Below are 17,629 nucleotides of genomic sequence, written 5' to 3'. Positions count from 1 at the left end.
ATCACAGTCTTCAAGAAATGCTTATCGCCTAAAGGAATATTATTGCCAGAATTTTCTTTGAAACTTTAATCAGCAAATATTTTTCTAAGTATATAGAATGTGGTGCTTGGTACTTAAGTATACAGTATATGAATGGAAAATGTTATGTGTGCTTGAGTTTTAGGTTCTGCTGTTAATTATGAATTCAGTGGCAAAATGCTGTGTTATATTTGCCATTGTTCTTATCAATTGTAAGCTACAGTCAGAAGCTCTGTGAGTTCAAGGATGATGGGTGATCCCACTTCAGTGTTTACAACAGTGACTCAACAGACAGTTGAACTGTGGCTTTCTGCATCCAGAACTATCAGTGGTGAGGTGGTGGGATGAGGGGTCATCACACCCTGAGAAGATTTATGAGTAAGCTTATTCTTTTCTTCCTGATCTGAACCCTACTGCTGATTCCAAGCAATAACAAGAGAGATTGTTTCTAGCGTGTGGAACAACACATTTCATCCAATCGTGTCATCAGTCAGCTTCCAGATATGCATCAAAGATTCTGCTTCTGTTATTGAGCATCTCTGTGATGACCCAGTGATCTTACTTATCATTTAGTGTTCATACATCAACCTGTAGTCTTTCTCTTGGCCTGCCCTAGACTTCAGTGGTGTTCCTTGGTCCTGCTTGCTGACTTTATTCCCTCCTTCCCTCCTTGTCTTCCTCCCTCCATTTGGTCAGTCTCTCCCTCTCCCTTTCTCTCCCCTCTTCCTCCCTCCATTCCTTGCTTTTCTCTCTAGTTTTTGTTTGTACATTAGGTTAATGCTTTTGTGTGTAATCTGCTTGGTTCGTAGCTGAGTCTGGCTGTGTACACTTGAGTAAATCTGTCCATGTGGAACATCTCTGGGCAGGACAGCTCTTCATCTTGTAGCCCTCACTTTTCTTTGTAGCTGTGCTAGGCACAGCTTTGGCTTTGAGGAGACCTTTGTTTCTGAGACTGTGGGAGGCTTTTATATTCAAGTAATATGTCTCAAGATTTGTGGCCCTTTACACACCCTGGACTACCCTGGACAACATGTTAGAAACAGCCCTAAAATAAATGAATTTTCCCAGTAAATGCCATGTAGTTTTAACATGAGCAAAGCATTGTACACACACTGTTAAAAGACAATTGAATCAATACAAGGTTTCTGTTCCTACAACCTAGGGGAAATTGAACCACAGACTAAATTTTTAAACTTAACTTCATAACATGTCCCTTCATTTTTGTTTCCTTGAGAAGCATATACACACACATATACAAACATACACATACACCCAGGGTGGGGCGGGGTAGGGCTCCCCATCTACTGTTTTACTCCCAAATGCCCAAGCCAGGAACTCAATCCAGGAATCCACGTGGGTGGCAGGGACCCAATTACTTGACCCATCAACTGCTGCCTCTAAGTGTCTCCATTAGCAGGAAGCTGGAACTGGGGGTCAAGCCAGAACTGAAACCCAGGCTGTCTGATAGGAAATGCAAGCATCCCACAACTACACCAATGCCTGTTCCTGGAATCTTGACCATTAAGGACATTCCTGTGGTATCTGTGTAAGGTACTCAGCATCATTATCACTGTCTTTACTGTGTGAGCACTGTTTAACTGGAGAAACATGGTTTGCAAATATTTAACTGGAGAAACATCTTACTATGGAGGTTATGAATATGAACTTTGCAGTTAAATGTGCATTCAAATTCCAATGCTAGCGTTTATCACTGCTGTGAAAACTTACCGGTTTTTATGTGCAGAGGTTTCTTTGTACATAAAAAAGAGGAAAGTAGTATCTTTTTTGTAAAATGATTGTGAGGTTAGTTGACATAAGCTACGTAAGCATATGTAATACATTCAAATCACGTGGTTTTCTAATTAGTTCTCATTTTATTACTATGTGCCAGGGACTTCCCTCTCCACTAAATGTTTCAAAATCTGACTGAGGTCATCAGCTGAGTTGCTGGCACTCAAACCTGGTTCTTTCAGACTGAAAAGCTGTGTGCTTGCTAATACATCACTCTACGCTGACTGATAGTTGCTTCTATCTCAGCGGAATGACTGGGCAGTTGCTGATGGTGACTGTTCATTTCAGTCCCTCAAGGGGCTTCTCTGAAGATATTCTCCCAGAAGCCTACCTGTGTTCATTTTCTGAAAATCTGTGCTCATTTTGGTTCGTGGTTAGTGTTGTGCTCCAACTTAGCCTAAATTCTTAGCCTACAAACCTGATTTCTGCTCTGAGAAAAAGTACCATATTACAATAAAGGGAATTTATGTTAGTTTTTGTTCAATGGAAGCATAAAGGGGTTGTTCATTCCTTAGGAAAGAAAAAGTGAATTTGAGAATTGTATGTAGGTCTTTTTCAGGCTAAATTTTCAGAGAAAGGAGATACTACTGTACATTTTACCATGAGAACTACTGAGGAACATCTGCTGTAGTACTCAGATTGTTGCCATTTCAATCCTGTCACCATTGTTACCACCATTTATCCAGTAGTTCCAGTCCTTGAAGTGTTAAATCAGTTGTGCGTTATGTCTGAAGGAAGTTGTTGCAAAAATGGAGTAAATAGTCACACTTTCAAATGATCCACTTTTTACAAGAAACTTATTTTTTAGAGGGTGAGTGTTTGGTCTGGCAATGCCTGTATTAGAGTTTGTGTTTCAAGTCCCAGCTTCTCAGCTTCAGATCCAGTTCCTTTTTTATTACACTCAGTTGTCGTGTCCCAAAATGCAGGCTACTTTACTTTATGGGATTTCATTTTTTTATCTTACAGGAATATGATATAAAGGTAATTTTGCAAAGTTCTTACCTAGTAAAGCTACCTTACTGTATCCAGTGTTACAATGACATACTTACTCATAAGTTAACATTTCAGAAGAGTGACATTAATAAACGTGATACAAATGGAAAACAAAACTGTTTATTTAATTAATGATTCTTGTTTACTTGTTTCTAGAACACAGATCAACTTCACAGTGGCTATTGACTTTACAGCATCGAATGGTGAGTGTCACAACCATCACTTGATAAACATGGTTTATAATTAAGTGAAAAGTAAATTTTTATTTTTGAGGGCTAGATATTTTATTCTGATGTTTGCGTACTTTTGAAGTATGCAAAAGACCTGAAGTCTTTCATATAAAACTCCCATTATTTTCAATATTGTGAAATAGTTCACATGCGCAGAAGACTAAAAGAGCTATGACAAAAAGGTATAATGGTCCCTTTCAATTTGTTGAGTGTTGAAATACTATCATTTCTGTTCCAAATAATTCTCTGTATGCTTAATCTGCTTGCATGTTCTGCCATATTCCCCTTCCTTCCGTTTTTTTCATATACAAGGACAATTCTCCTATGTGTTTCATTGTAACCCTCATTTTTATAGATATATTTTTATTAGAGTTGCAGAGTTAGACTGCGAGGGGGAGAGACAGAGAGAGGTCTTCCATCTGCTAATTCACTCCCCAAATGGGTACAGCAGCCCAGGGCTGCGGCAGGCCAACACCAGGAGCCAGGAGCTTCTTTTGGGTGTCCCATGTAGGTGCAAGGGCCCAAGCATACCCAGGCTTTCAGCAGGGATTTGGATCAGAAGTCAAGCAACCAGGACTTGAGCCTGTGCCCACATGGCATGCTGGCACCATACGCGGAGGCTTAGCCAACCATGCTACAGTGCCAGCCCCCAACTCTCATTATTGACAGAACAGGCATATTTTCAAGATACTGCAGGTTCCATTCCAGGTAACCACGATACAGTTAATGTCTAAGAAAGCAAGTAACCCAGTTTTTGGTTTCACACTATATGTGAGTGATGTTTGCAGTATAGTCTGTTAAGTGTGTAGTAGCAGTGTATCTTTTAAAAAAGCAGTGTATATGCCATAGTTGGAAAATACTCTATTGCTGTAAGTGTTAGCCATCATTTGAGCCTCCAGCGAGTTGTAATGTTTCTGCTGGTGCAGGGTCTCACCTTGATGCTAGCTTGCAGCTGCTGGCAGAACAGGGTGATGAGTATTAGAAGTGTGCTTGGCTGTGCTGATTTATTAAACTAAGACATCAGTGAAGTCTGCTACATGCACTTTCTCTTCCTTGCACAGAGCTTCACCATAGCTCTGTTTGAATGCATTTTTCCATAGTAGAACTCCTGTGAAAATGAAAACCAGTCCTCTCAATGCCACTGCTTTATCAGCTAAGTTAATCCAATATTCTAGGTTCTTTGTTATCAGCAGTGTCCACAGCTTCTTCATCAGAAGGAGATTCCATCTCCAGGTAACACTTTGCCTGCCTCTCCCATTCGAGTTGGATCATGAGTTTGCAGCCATCGGTCTTCTCCATAGGCTCTGACTCTGGTCCACTTCTTGTCTTTTACACCATGTTCACATTTAATCCTCCATGGAGATCAGCACCCTCTCACCATCATCCATTTGCCTTGGAATCAGCTTGTGCAGAATTCCTGTTAATGTGGACACCCTGACCTCCCATGAATCATGGATGGTCTTAATGGGATCTAGAATGGTGAATTCTCTTTGGAAGGTTTGCAGTTGACTTTGCCCAGATGCATCCAAGGGATCGCTGTCTATGGCAGCCACAGTAAGATGTGTTTATTAAATGTAAGATTGGAAAGTCAAAACTTCCTCCTCGATCTGCGGGCTGCAGAATGAGTATGTTGGTAGGCATAAAAAGAGTAATGTCATTGTGCATCTCCACCAGATCTCTGGAGTGCACTATCCATGAACATATTTTGAAAGGAATCTTTCCTTTTCTCTCAGCAGTAGGTCCCTACGGTGGAGTTAAAATGTGCGGCAACTCTTGTTGGAAGCAGCTGTGCTGTCATTCGGGCTTTGTCGCTGCATTTATAGAGCACAAGGGGAGTAGATTTAGTGCGATGCTTTAGAACCCTAGGATCTGGGAATGGTCAGTGAACACAGCTTCAGCTGCAAGTCAGCAGCCACCTCAGAAGGTTTGGACTTCCCTTCTCCAAAGTCCTAGGTGACGTGTTCTCCCAGTTTGAGGCTATTCTGTGAACATCGAAACCTGCTGTTTAGTGGAGTCACCTTACCTGTTACCTTAGCCAGATTTTTGGGTGACTTCTAGTACCTTCCACATCAGCACTTGGTGCTGCTCCTCGTGCTTTGGTAGCTGTGGAGAGGGTTTCTTTCCTGAAGCCTCATGAACCAACCTCTGCTGTATTCAGACTTTGCCTCTGCAGCTTTCTCGTGTCTTTCAGCCTCCCTCGCACTGAGTGGAGTTAGGGCCTTGATCTAGATTAGGGAGTGTTGTGGCTGCAGTTGACCCCCTGCCCACACCACTGATAGATTCTGCCCTCAGCAGTAGGCTGTTTCTCTTGCTCATCATTTGTGTCCACTGGAGCAGCACAACCTTGGCTTTTGTGTTCAGAGCACAGCTGTCCGGCAGAGGAGTCCAGGCTTTTGCCCTCTCTTGTCCTTTAATGTGGCTTTTGCACTAAGCCGGACATGTTCTAGCTTTTGGTTTACGGTGAGAGATGTGTGATTCTTTTCCTGTTTGAACACTTAGGGGCTGCTGCAGGGGTATTAATTGGCCTCATTGCAGTAGTGTTGTGTGGGAGCAACCAGGGACCTAAAGAGGAGAAAGATGGGGAGTGGAGCAGTGAGAACACAATCTGGTGAATTCTACGTGTTAGGTAGGAAATATTTTGAGAAAGAAAAGGTAGTCGACTTTTGTGTGGATTAAAGTTACAAACAGCCTTTGGAAAGCAGCTCTGTCCCATAAAGCCACAAGCCTCTTTTCCTCATCAGCTAGTTGTCACCAGTGTGTATCTGTCTCCACATGGTCCCCAAGTGAAAATGTCTCAGCTTCAAAGAGGTGTGACAGTGACATGTGTTCAGTGAAAGCTGTAATTCAAACAGTGAATTTTGTTCTTACAGTTGCGGGTGGAAGCAGTAAGTGCAGCTTGTCCCAGCCAGCCCCGAGATCCTGGGTGTACAGCTGATCTACGGTGTGCTGGGATGCCAACACATAGATAGTAAATGGGCTTTTTTATATAAAGACTTATTTACTAATTTGAAAGAGTTAAACAGAGAGAAGGAGAGGCAGAAAGAAAGAGAGAGAGAGAAAGAGAGAGAGAGAGAGAGAGAGAGAGAGAGAGAGAGAGAGAATGAGAATCTTTCATCTAATGGTTCACTCCACAATTGGGCACAACTGCCAGAGCTGCGCCGATCTGGAGCCAGGAGCTTCTTCCAATTCTTCCACGTGGGTACAGGAGCCCAAGGACTTGGGGCATCTTCTGCTGCTTTCCCAGCCCACATCAGAAAGCTAGATCAGAAGTAGAGCAGCCGGGACTTGAGCCAGAGCCCATATGGATTGCCGGTACTGCAGGCAGTGGCTTTACCTGGAACACCACAGTGCCGACCCCATAAATATTTTTTACCTAATGATATTTTCAACTTATGATGGGTTTATGGAGCCATAGCCTCATTGTAAGCCAAAGAGCATCTCTAAGTTTGGTTGGCTCTCACATTTATTCCTTTTACTGAACATTTCTATTACATTGACTCATATTTCACAAAGCTAACAGAATTTTGGGGGAAGAAAGCACCTTAGATGTCAGTCCACCACTCCTCTTACACAAATGAGGAAATGCTAGCCCAGGAGATGGCTTTATTAATGAAGCTTGGCTTGATACTTCTGGAGTTGGAATGAAAGATGGAAATACAAAGCTAATTCAGCTCATCTCTCAGTACATGTTAAGTGTATTCTCTGATGCTATGGTTTCAACTTCATGATTTTTATTTGCTTGTTTTACTAGTAAAATATGAAATACATAAATTATACCTAAAGCCCAGCTTGTTTAAAAAATCTTTACTTAATGTATACTAAATTGATCTTCTGTATATAAAGATAATTGAAAATGAATCTTGATGTGAATGGAATGGGAGAGGGAGCGGGAGTTGGGAGGGTTGAGGGTGGGAGGGAAGTTTTTTTGGGGGGAAAGCCATTATAATCCAGAAGCTGTACTTTGGAAATTTATATTTACTAAATAAAAGTTAAAAAGAAAAAAAAAAACTAGGATTTTTCCAAATGGTTTAAACCACTAATTTTTCCCCAGTGTTGAGTGTTAACAGCCAGGAGAAGACACAGATTTTTCCCAGCAATGTTAATATGCAAACATCAAATAATGTCATACTCCCTATCAGCAGAGGAAAATACAAAACCACATGACCACCTTGCTGTGAAGAATATTTGGCAAAGCCCAACATACTTTCATGATAAACACAATAAACAAACTAGGACTAGAAGGGGGCTTTGCAGCCTCATGGAAAGAATTGAAAAACCCACTGCTGACATTTTATTAATGATAAAAAGCTGAGTGCTTTCCTCCTGAGCTGAAAAGTAAGATTAGGATTCTGCTGTTACCACATCTATTTAACTTTGGACTAGAGACTGTGACCAGGAGGGTAAGTCCAAAAAATAAAGTTTGGATGTACAGACTAGAAGGGAAGATGTGAAATCTGTCTCAGATTACATGCTCTTATATAAGAAAATTCTAATCTGTTCCTACAAATAAGTCAGTGCATCAGGCACACAAGACAGAGTTGAATAATAAAAATCATTTCTTTTTGTATGCATTTCTGAGGAACAACCTAAAAATGAAACTAAGAAGGCAGTTCCATTTTCTGAGAACTCAAAACTATATCCTGAAAAATGTTGAAAGAATGTGTACTATCTAAAAAGAAAACCATGTTCATGGATTAGAAGATTCATCATCATTAAAATGTCAGTACTCCCACTAATGATGCAATAGTTCTAAGAGAGTTCTATCAAAATCTGAAAACCCATTTTTAATAAACTGAAAAAAATGCATTTGGAAATGCATATGGAATTTAAGAAACTCAGAAGACCCAAAGATTTCATGGGAAAAAAAAGATTCACATTTTTCACTTTTAAAACTTATTACAAAGCAACAGTAATTAAAATACTGTGATACTGGCATAAAGGTGAATATATTGATCAGTGAAACAGAATCAATATTCCAGAAAAATACCCATGTTCCTCAGGTTAACTGATCTCAAAGAGGGGACTGCTCCAGTTTGGATATTTGTGTTTATGTTTGAAAGGCAGTGTGTGTTGAGGGAATCTGCCTTCCATTGGTTCACTCCCCAAACGCCTGGATCCAGGAGCTTCTTTAAGTTTCCTATGTGGGTGCAGGGGCCCAATCAATTCGGCCATCCTCTGCTGTTTTCCCTGGCTATTAGCAGGGAATTGGATCAGAAGTGGAGCAGCTGGGATTTCAACTGATGCCAATATGGCACGCCGACATCACAGACGGTGGCTTAACCCACAACACCAGCCCCTTGGATACAGGTTGTCAAAGCCAAACTCCCATTGAAATTTAATTGCTGATGACAGTCTTGAGAAGTGACGGCTCCAGTGGAGGACATGTGTGGGCGGGAGGCTCGACCCTCTTGAAGGGAGGAACACAGCTCCAGGTAGACACTGTGTAAGCTGTTTGGAGAACAGGTGGTTACAAAGTGAGAGTCTGCCTCAATTTCTCTCCTCTACTTTCTGAATCTACCCATTATCCAGTGCTGACTGGAAGTGCTGCCCAGCTGCTGGAAAGATTATTCTGTCACATTTTAATAGTCCAGGGAGGACCAAAATAAAGAATTTGAAGAGCAATGTCTAATAAATGTATTTCACATTTGCACCATCATAAAACCAAAACATGATATCATCACCATTAAGTAGGAGACCATCCATAGCAAAAACCACAGTATTGTACATTTTAAGTGAGTGATTTGTAAGTTATGTGAATTAGGTCTCAATAAGCTCTTAAGAGGAATCTAATCAAGTGTGATTTTCTTACAAGGGCAGAGTAAAGGAAATCAGGTTTGTCTAATAATACTCCAGCTTTAAAATATTACAGAACCCTTAAGTAACTGAGAGTGAGAGTTACTGAATCTGACTGCCTGGATTCCTATTCCAGTTTTACCAGTTATGACTGTGTGCAGTGTGCAGAAGTGCTTTCATGTGAAGACGGATGAGATGAAAGTATGCATGTCACAGGTTGTTGCAAAGTTTAAGTGAGCTACAAAGTTAGGTGTTGATTACTTGTTAGATTCCGGGTTCTTAAAATCGTTGTTGCTGTTATCTGGGCTTCCGTATTGTCAGCTGAGTACAAGTTCATTTTTCACAGGCAGGATTACCGATACAGAGGAAGTCTCCAGATGTAGCCCCAATTGTTGAATTGTTAGATGTTGTGGTGTAGGACCCACAGAGCCACAAGGCTGGGAGATTGAAGCAGCCAGGGTAGGAACAAGCGTAGGGGGTGATTTGGTACTGGTGAGACATTACTGGAGCAGAACAAAGTGAATTTTACAACAGGTGGCAGCTGAAGAGGCAGAGCGGGGAAGAATGTGTCATTCCTGGTTCAGTAAATAGACTGGTCTGAGGAAGATGCTGGAAAGAGCGGGCGGCATTTTTGGAAGGGTGGGCTGGGACCTGCTCTGTGTAAGTTCAGATGTGCAAGTACACTGGGGTGATAAAGGTATTTTCTTTTAAGTTAAGGTTTCCCGAGTGAAATAGAATTATTTGCTATTACTGCTATTTTGCTATTTCTTACTCAGGTAGACTTTTGAAAAGTGGCAAAGTCCCTCCTGTAGCTGGAAATGTCAAAGGAAAATTGCACTGGCCATGTTAAAAAGGCAAGCAAGGAATTATTCATCATGATTAATACAGCAGCCAAAGCCATTACATTAAAGTTCAAGGACTGAACTGAACTGCTTTGACAAAGGCCTCGAGTGTTTTAAGTGCCAGGGTGAACCAGGGGGAAAGCACTCGAGGCCAGGCTGTGAGCAGAAAGAGTGCCCGGGGGATTAGGGTGTGTTTGCTGACTGGCTTATGGAAGGTGGAGCCCTAACTTCTCAGCTTTCCTGGCTGATTGCATTGCTAAGGAATGTCTCCTGGGTTCTTAAAGATTGGTATCTCAAAGGGCCAATCAAGGAATTTAGAATTGCACATTTTCCAAAGTAAGTGCTCTAAGAGACAGGAGGTGAGGAGCCTGTAGTCAGCAAGAGAACTTGTTGAGATGAATCAACCTGAGGATAACATTCAGGAAAGGTTGGTCGGAAGCCGGTCATTTCCAGTGCTTTTCATGTGGAATAAGCCTTTGGTTGCAAACAAGCCTTTGGGAATGTAAATGCATGTGTAACAGTGCATTGTTTGTAGGACAGAAGTTTCCAGTTTATTCAGTATTTATTCTGTATGCATGTTTTAAACCAAGGGAATATCTCTGTTTTGCTTCTCTTTGGATCTCAACTATTCATTTTTTCCCTTATCAGAAAGAACTATACCCTGAGGCTTTCCTTCCTCAGGAGTTGTTTTCATCTAGACTGGAGCTTTTTTTTTTTTTTTTTACTATTGCAAGTCCCATTTAACTTTCCATTTTCTCTTGAGAAACTGAATGGAAGTTCAGGCTGCTTTTGTGCTTTTGTGTTCGTAACTGCACAAGTGTGTGAATTTCACTGGTTTGAGTGATCACACACCTATTATATTCTCTATCAGTGTCATCTCTGTCCTACACCTTGTAAGCATTTTGGAAATTAACAACTTTGTGGATGACCCAGACAATAATACCAGTGGTTGTTAAACTTGTAGTTCTGTAGTACCTTAATATTTTTAATGATTTTCATACACATAATCTCACTGTGTTCGTCCAGTCAACACAGTAGTGGTATGTATTCTAGAGATTTTGCAAATGGAGAAACTTGACTCTGGGCCTATGGTTCCTCTGCTTAATGTCTAGTTATAGTACCTGCCTAATTTGTCAGACCTGGATATGCAATCAGATTGAATTTGAAAATCATTATGCTAGTCTTTATGCTCAGCTATAAATTGGTATATTTCTCAAATATTACATTTATATTTGTAATACAGCTTTAGGATGGCCTCAGAATTTTTGAAACCTGTTGAATCAGTTGGGTCTTAAGAACTGAGGCATATGGGGCCAGCACTGTGGCACAGCGGGTTATCGCCCTGGCCTGAGGCACCAGCATCCCATGTGGGTGCCAGTTCAAGTCCCGGCTACTACTCTTCCGAAAGAGCTCTCTTCTATGGCCTGGGAAGGCGTTAGAAGATGGTGCAAGTCCTTGGGCCCCTGCACCCTTGTGGGAAACTGGGAGGAAGTTCCTGGCTCCTGGCTTCGGATTGGCACAGCTCCGGCCATTGCAGCCATCTGGGGAGTGAACCAGCGGATGGAAGACCTCTTTCTCTGTCTCTACCGCTCTCTGTAACTCTGCCTGTCAAATAAATAAAATCAATCTTTAAAAAGAACTGAGGCATAAAGATTCTAGCTAAAGGCCCAGGATATTTTAAGAAAAATGATTAGAGTAAGATTAGCAAAAGTACTTTTATATTTCTTCTATAATGGAAGCCCCGAAATAGCTTTTGGCATTACTGATAAGGAATAATTTCTGAAAAATTCTGCATATGCTTTGGCATATCTTTAGGAAACTTTCAGCACATCTGATACAATGTAATAAATATTTATACATGAATACCTCAAAATAATCTATTTGACAGGCAATACCTATAGGCAGAAAAGTATCATTCTGTGCATTTCCTTATGAAATAGAAATATTAAAAAATGTTGAAAAATACCTTTAGCCCGACTGCATCTGTTTTCTGTCATCAGGCAACCCTGCACAGCCCACTTCTCTCCATTACATGAATCCTTACCAACTCAACGCCTATGGAATGGCCCTGAAAGCAGTGGGAGAAATTGTCCAAGATTACGACAGTGATAAGATGTTCCCAGCTCTGGGTTTTGGTGCAAAACTGCCTCCAGACGGAAGGATCTCTCATGAATTTGCTTTGGTAAGAACACATCAACAGACTTTGATATTGTGAGGGAAAAAAAAGAACCTAGAATGTTAGTTTGGTAGCTGTCGGTTTGTTGCTTGACTCTTTAGTCCTTCATGAAGCAAGCTTTTGTGCAAGTAGACTGAGCTCAGTTTGAATGAATAATTGTCTCAGGAGAGTGATCTTAATGGAAAAAAAGAGAGCCAAGAAGAGCCATACATCTTCCTAAAGATGTCTATGACTTGGGGAGAGGGCTCAGTTCTGATGATCTGTTGCTCTGCAGCAAACCTCCCTAAAACGTAGAGTGTTCCTGATCTAGGGGTCAGGAATGAAGGCAGAACATCATGGGGGCCAGCACATTTCCTCTTAATGTCTGTGCCATTTGCTGGCCCGGTGAATGGGAAAAGGTAGCTGGGACTGGGGCACAGTTCTGGCTGCTCACTGAATTCCTAAGATCACTCTGTGCCAGATCTGTGACTGGCACATGTCCCAGGAAGGCTCTTCTTCTCCTGTTCATGTCCAGTGTCTGAGGTGAGATGGTTGAATAGATGGGGTTGCCCAGACATCTCTCCTCCTCTGTACATCTGACCCGTCCATGAGGTCATTGTGGGCTTCACCCTGGTATGGTGGTGTCATGGTGGTCAGACCTGCCATACATTTGCCAGACTTCCAAGGCTGAGTAACCTCAGCATTACTCTTTTTCTCTTCCTTGAATTCTCTTTTCTGCTTTTCTTAGCCCCATATTCATTCCTTGTAAAGAGACTGATGCAAATATATACTAGTAGGAGGAAATATTATTAATATTATTATCATTTGCAGCTTCTTCCGTTCTGTAGCCCAGATTTAAACTCTTAGCAGATGGCAGCATTATGTTTTCTTTTTCTTATGAAGTTTTTTTTTTAACTTTTATTTAATAAATATAAATTTCCAAAGTACAGCTTTTGGATTACAGTGGTTTTCCCCCCATATAACTTCCCTCCCACCCGCAACCCTCCGATCTCCCGCTCCCTCTCCAATCCCATTCACATCAGGATTCATTTTCAATTATCTTTATATACAGAAGATCAATTTAGTATATGTTAAGTAAAGATTTCAACAGTTTGCACCCACACAGAAACACAAAGTGTAAAGTATTGTTTGATTACTAGTTATACCATTGATACACATAGTACAACACATTAAGGACAGAGATCCTACATGGGGAGAAAGTACACAGTGACTCCCGTTGTTGATTTAACAACTGACACTCGTGTTTATGGCATCAGTAATCACCTGAGGCTCTTGTCATGAGTTGCCAAGGCTATGGAAGCCTCTTGAGTTCACCAACTCTGATCATATTTAGACCAGGTCATAGTCAAAGTGGAAGTTCTCTCCTCCCTTCAGAGAAAGGTACCTCCTCCTTTGATGGCCCATTCTTTCCGCTGGGATCTCACTCACAGAGATCTTTCATTTAGGTGTTTTTTTTTTTTTTTTCCCAGAGTGTCTTGGCTTTCCATGCCTGAAACAGTCTCATGGGCTTTTTAGCCGGACCCAAATGCCTTAAGGGCTCATTCTGAGGCCACAGTGCTTTTTAGGACATCTGCCATTCTATGGGTCTACTGTGTATCCCGCTTCCCATGTTGGATCCTTCTCGCCTCTTTAATTCTATCAGTTAGTATTAGCAGACACTAGTCTTGTTTATGTAATCCCTTTGACTCTTAACCCTATCAGTATGATCAATTATGAACTGAAACTTACCACTTTGACTAGTGAGATGGCATTGGTACATGCAACCTTAGTGGGATTGAATTGGAATCCCCAGGCATGTTTCTAACTCTACTGTTTGGGGCAAGACCAGTTGAGCATGTGCCAAACTGTACATCTCCTCCCTCTCTTATTCCCACTCTTACATTTAACGGGGATCACTTTTCAGTTCAATTTAAACACCTAAGAGTAATTGTGTGTTAATTACAGAGTTCAAACCAATAGTACTGAGTAGAACAAAAAAAAATACTAAAAGGGATAAAGTAGTAAGTTGTTCCTGGACAGTTAGGACAAGGTCTGATCAAGTCACCATTTCTCATAGTATCCATTTCACCTCAACAGGTTTCCTTTTTGGTGCTCAGTGAGTTGTCACTGATCAGGGAGAACATATGATAATTGTCCCTTTGGGACTTGCTTAATTCACTCAGCATGATGTATTCCAGATTCCTCTATTTTGTTGCAAATGACCGGATTTCATTTTTTTTAACTGTTGTATAGTATTCTATAGAGTACATATCCCATAATTTCTTTCTCCACTCTACTGTTGATGGATATTTAGGTTGATTGCAGGTCTTTGCTATTGTGAGTTGAGCTGCAATATATATAGTGTTATGGTTGCAATGTGTCCCCTGTGAGGTTAAGGTGTTGCCAATGTGATAGTAATAAAGTGAGGCCTTTTTTAATTTTTAAAATTTCTCTGAGAGTTAAGGAGACAGAAAGATGGGGCACTTCCATCCAGTGGTTCACTCCCCAGATACCTGAAACAGCTAGACCTGGCTCAGTCCAAAACTGGGAGCCTGGAATTCAATCTGGGCCTTCCGTGTGGGTGACAGGGACTGAGTCATTGATCGGCTACTTACTGGAGCACAGCTAAAGTCCAGCCCTGGCACTCTGGTATGGGGTGTGGGCGTCCCAACTCAGTATGTTAACTGCTAGTCCCAATGTCCACCCAGAGGTGGGATCTCTATGGGGTGATTAGGCCAGTATGGCCTCCTGAATGAGTTGAAGGATGTTATAAAAGAGGCTTTGTGTAAACTTCAGGCTCTTGCCCTTCAGCTTTCTGCCAAGTGAGGACACGGCAATACTCCCACCCCCAGGGTTCTTCCATCACCAGAACCAGACCTGCTGGCCTCCCTGTCTCAGGCCTCCCAGCTTCCCAAAGTTTGAGAAATACGCTTGCATTGTTTATAAGTCACCCAACCTGCGGTATTCTGTTAGAGGAGCACAGAATGGACTAGGAGAAACCATGTCTCTAAACTCTGTGAAAAAATACCTTCCCAGGCATACGATGACAAGTGCAGTGAATGTGTTGGTCATGATGATGATGCCTCGCCTCTACTACTTTCTAGTACTTATGTATAGCTTCCGGTCAAAGCCCTTTCCTTATCTGCATAAGGGAAACAAAGCTAAGGTGTGGATACTCAGTGAGGGAGTATTGAACCACATACTTTATACTCATTCTTACACAGTCTTCATGAGACCGCTCTGAGCTGGATGCACCATGTACACACAAGCTGAGCAGAGTTCCTGGGGACAGGACTTGAACCCAGGTCAGTGTTGCACAATCCATGCTTCTAATCACGACTGCACTACATCCTATGGAGGCACCCATAATCCTCTCTTGTTAGGCACGCGTTATTAATGCCATGAGGTACACCCTGTACTTCTAGAAGCAGGATCTAACCTGTGTGATTAGATTTCATGCTCCTCAAACACGTACAAGAGTATTTTTACATTTTCATTTCTGTACTTACTGTTGCCTCTCTACTTCATCTCGCACATAACTTCAGGAAAAGTGTGCTTTAGGATTCAGTTCTTTTTTTTTCATGAAATAGGCCACATCCCACACTCCCAGTGTTACATAAAAATGTATTCTGTTGTGTATTAGGATATTAAAATCTCCCAGAAACGTAGAAGACCATGAAAATAATGCACATGGTCCTACTTCTGAATATGCCTCAGGATGAAGGCTGTCAGCTGTTTTAAAGCACAAGCAAAGGGATAACTGTGCTAAACTAAAGTAGGGTTACTAATTGGCCATCCGTATGTTTCTTCTCAGCCTCGAGCCTATTTTCTTTTTTCTCTTCTCTCTCCCCCTGCTTTTTTTCTCATCTCCATATGAATTTCTTGTAGCCAAACCTATACCTAAATGTATGCGAGGGAAGGAGCTCCCGTTACTTGCAGCTTTAACTGTTCTTCAGACCCAGTTCCAACATTTCTGATGTAGGTCATAGCCTTTTAAATCCATGAAAAATAGTTTCCCAAATTGATGATGAAAACAAAAATGATTATGTTACTGATAATGCCTGAACTTTAAGATTACCTTGTGATTACATTTCTTTAACTTCTCTCAAAGCACTTTTCGTTTCTTGGCTAGGTCAAACTAAAAAGGATTAAACAGGTTTTTAAAGAGACAATATTTTATTTTATTCTTGCCAAAATATTTTGTCTTGATCTCATCCTAAATCACCTTAGTAAGTTGGAGGGTATTTTTTAAACTCACATAATCATGGAATTAAAAGGTGTTTATTTTGGTGCCAAAAGCCTTGAAATCACATTTGTCTCATAACAGATATTTTCCATAAACTTTTTGAGGACCTTCATATTTATAGGTACTGAGAACAGCAATTAATGAACTATTTGGTGCTAAAAAATCCTCACATTTCTGTGGTAAGACTTTGTTGTATGTTCACTACCATTAATCTGTTAATCTCACTGAAATCAAACAGTTATCTAGATAATCCCTAGTGAGTGACTTCAGGTTAGTGCCAATGTTCACACTAAAATTTGCTCAAACAGAAGGGTGTCCAGGAAACCTGGTCTTATAGGTGAGCTATGTATAAGGAATAGATACTGTGGAAAAGAGAAGGGGATTGGAAGGAGAATGAAGGTTTTCCTGGAATCATCACTTTGGCACTTCTGGTTATAAACAGAATGGGTCTTGTTCTCCTTCCACTGTCATTCCTGGTGGGCCAGTAACTGAGACAGTATATTGTGGGGTTCAGGATAAGGTCTTTCTCATGGCACGTGGCCAGTGGCCTATTAGTAGAAGTCTTGCATGTTGATTAATAAAGAAACATTACACCTGTCCAAGTGATTGCTCCTTCTAAATTACTACAAGTATTTGCACACTGATCTTGACATTTATAGAAAACATGCAATTTAATATTTATGTATATGCCTGTTCTTTCAACTACATACTAACAATAATCAAGAGACACTGAAGAAGTCTCTTTTCCCCCAGAGTCTGCAGTCTGTGGGCTGCAGCATTTCTGCAGGAGCAGAGCAAGAGCCCTGAGAGCCTCTCTTGAGTATTGTGTTGGCTTGTTAGCCCTGCAGGGAAGCGTCACAGTGAGGCTGTAGGCTCCTTGCATGCAGTGAATCCAGATCCCCAGTACAATCCTGAGGGAGCCACGGCAAGGGAAACAGTGTTGGCAAGTCGGGCACTCCCGTGTAGACTGTGAGGTGCCCTGTGGCTTGCTGTTAATGCATTATGCTTTTTATCGTAATGCTTTATGGTTTTCTGTGTGCCACACAAGTTACTGCTCACTATTTTATAAGTGGAATATACATATATGTGTATGAGGAAATTCACAATAGTATATCCATTCCCCTGTTCATTTATAAACAACAAAATTAAATGCACTTATGTTCAAAGTATTCCAGAGGAGCTCCAGGATGGAAGAATAGGGAGGGAGCGCACTGATAGTCCAAGATAGTTTAATAAAAGTGGAGATACTGTAGTCTCAGGGAACAGTTAGGGAAAAAAACTGCAAAGGAAACTCCTGCGGAACTAGTGCTTTAGGAACTAGTGGGACACGGTGGACCTACGTGGAGGGCATGGGCACCCACGGCTCGGGACCCCAGCCATCGAGTCTACACACCAGCGCTGGAAAGGGAGGTGAGGTGAAACCACAGTAGCCAGAAACACTGGCAGAAAAGCGGCAGGAGGAGTCTAGAGGGAACGAGGCTTGAAGCCACATGGGGGAAAGTTCACCAGCCTAACTAGAGGAGAGAAAAAAAATAAAAGGAACCAGTATGAACACAGATCT

General features: G+C 41.4%; 1 protein-coding gene across 1 annotated transcript in view; it reads left to right on the top strand.

The window, feature by feature from the left end:
* The window catches only part of CPNE8 (copine 8), a 250,977-nt gene that overhangs the window by 194,354 nt on the left and 38,994 nt on the right, over window positions 1-17,629 (top strand). The window contains exons 14-15 of the mRNA XM_062195063.1: window positions 2,959-3,005; window positions 11,668-11,849. Coding sequence (XP_062051047.1) covers window positions 2,959-3,005; window positions 11,668-11,849 — 229 coding nt within the window. The remainder of the gene's footprint in view (window positions 1-2,958; window positions 3,006-11,667; window positions 11,850-17,629) is intronic.

This window comes from Lepus europaeus, chromosome 6, assembly GCF_033115175.1.
Source record: "Lepus europaeus isolate LE1 chromosome 6, mLepTim1.pri, whole genome shotgun sequence".
Taxonomy (NCBI): Eukaryota; Metazoa; Chordata; class Mammalia; order Lagomorpha; family Leporidae; genus Lepus; species Lepus europaeus.
This window is presented reverse-complemented; position numbering and strand designations above follow the sequence as displayed.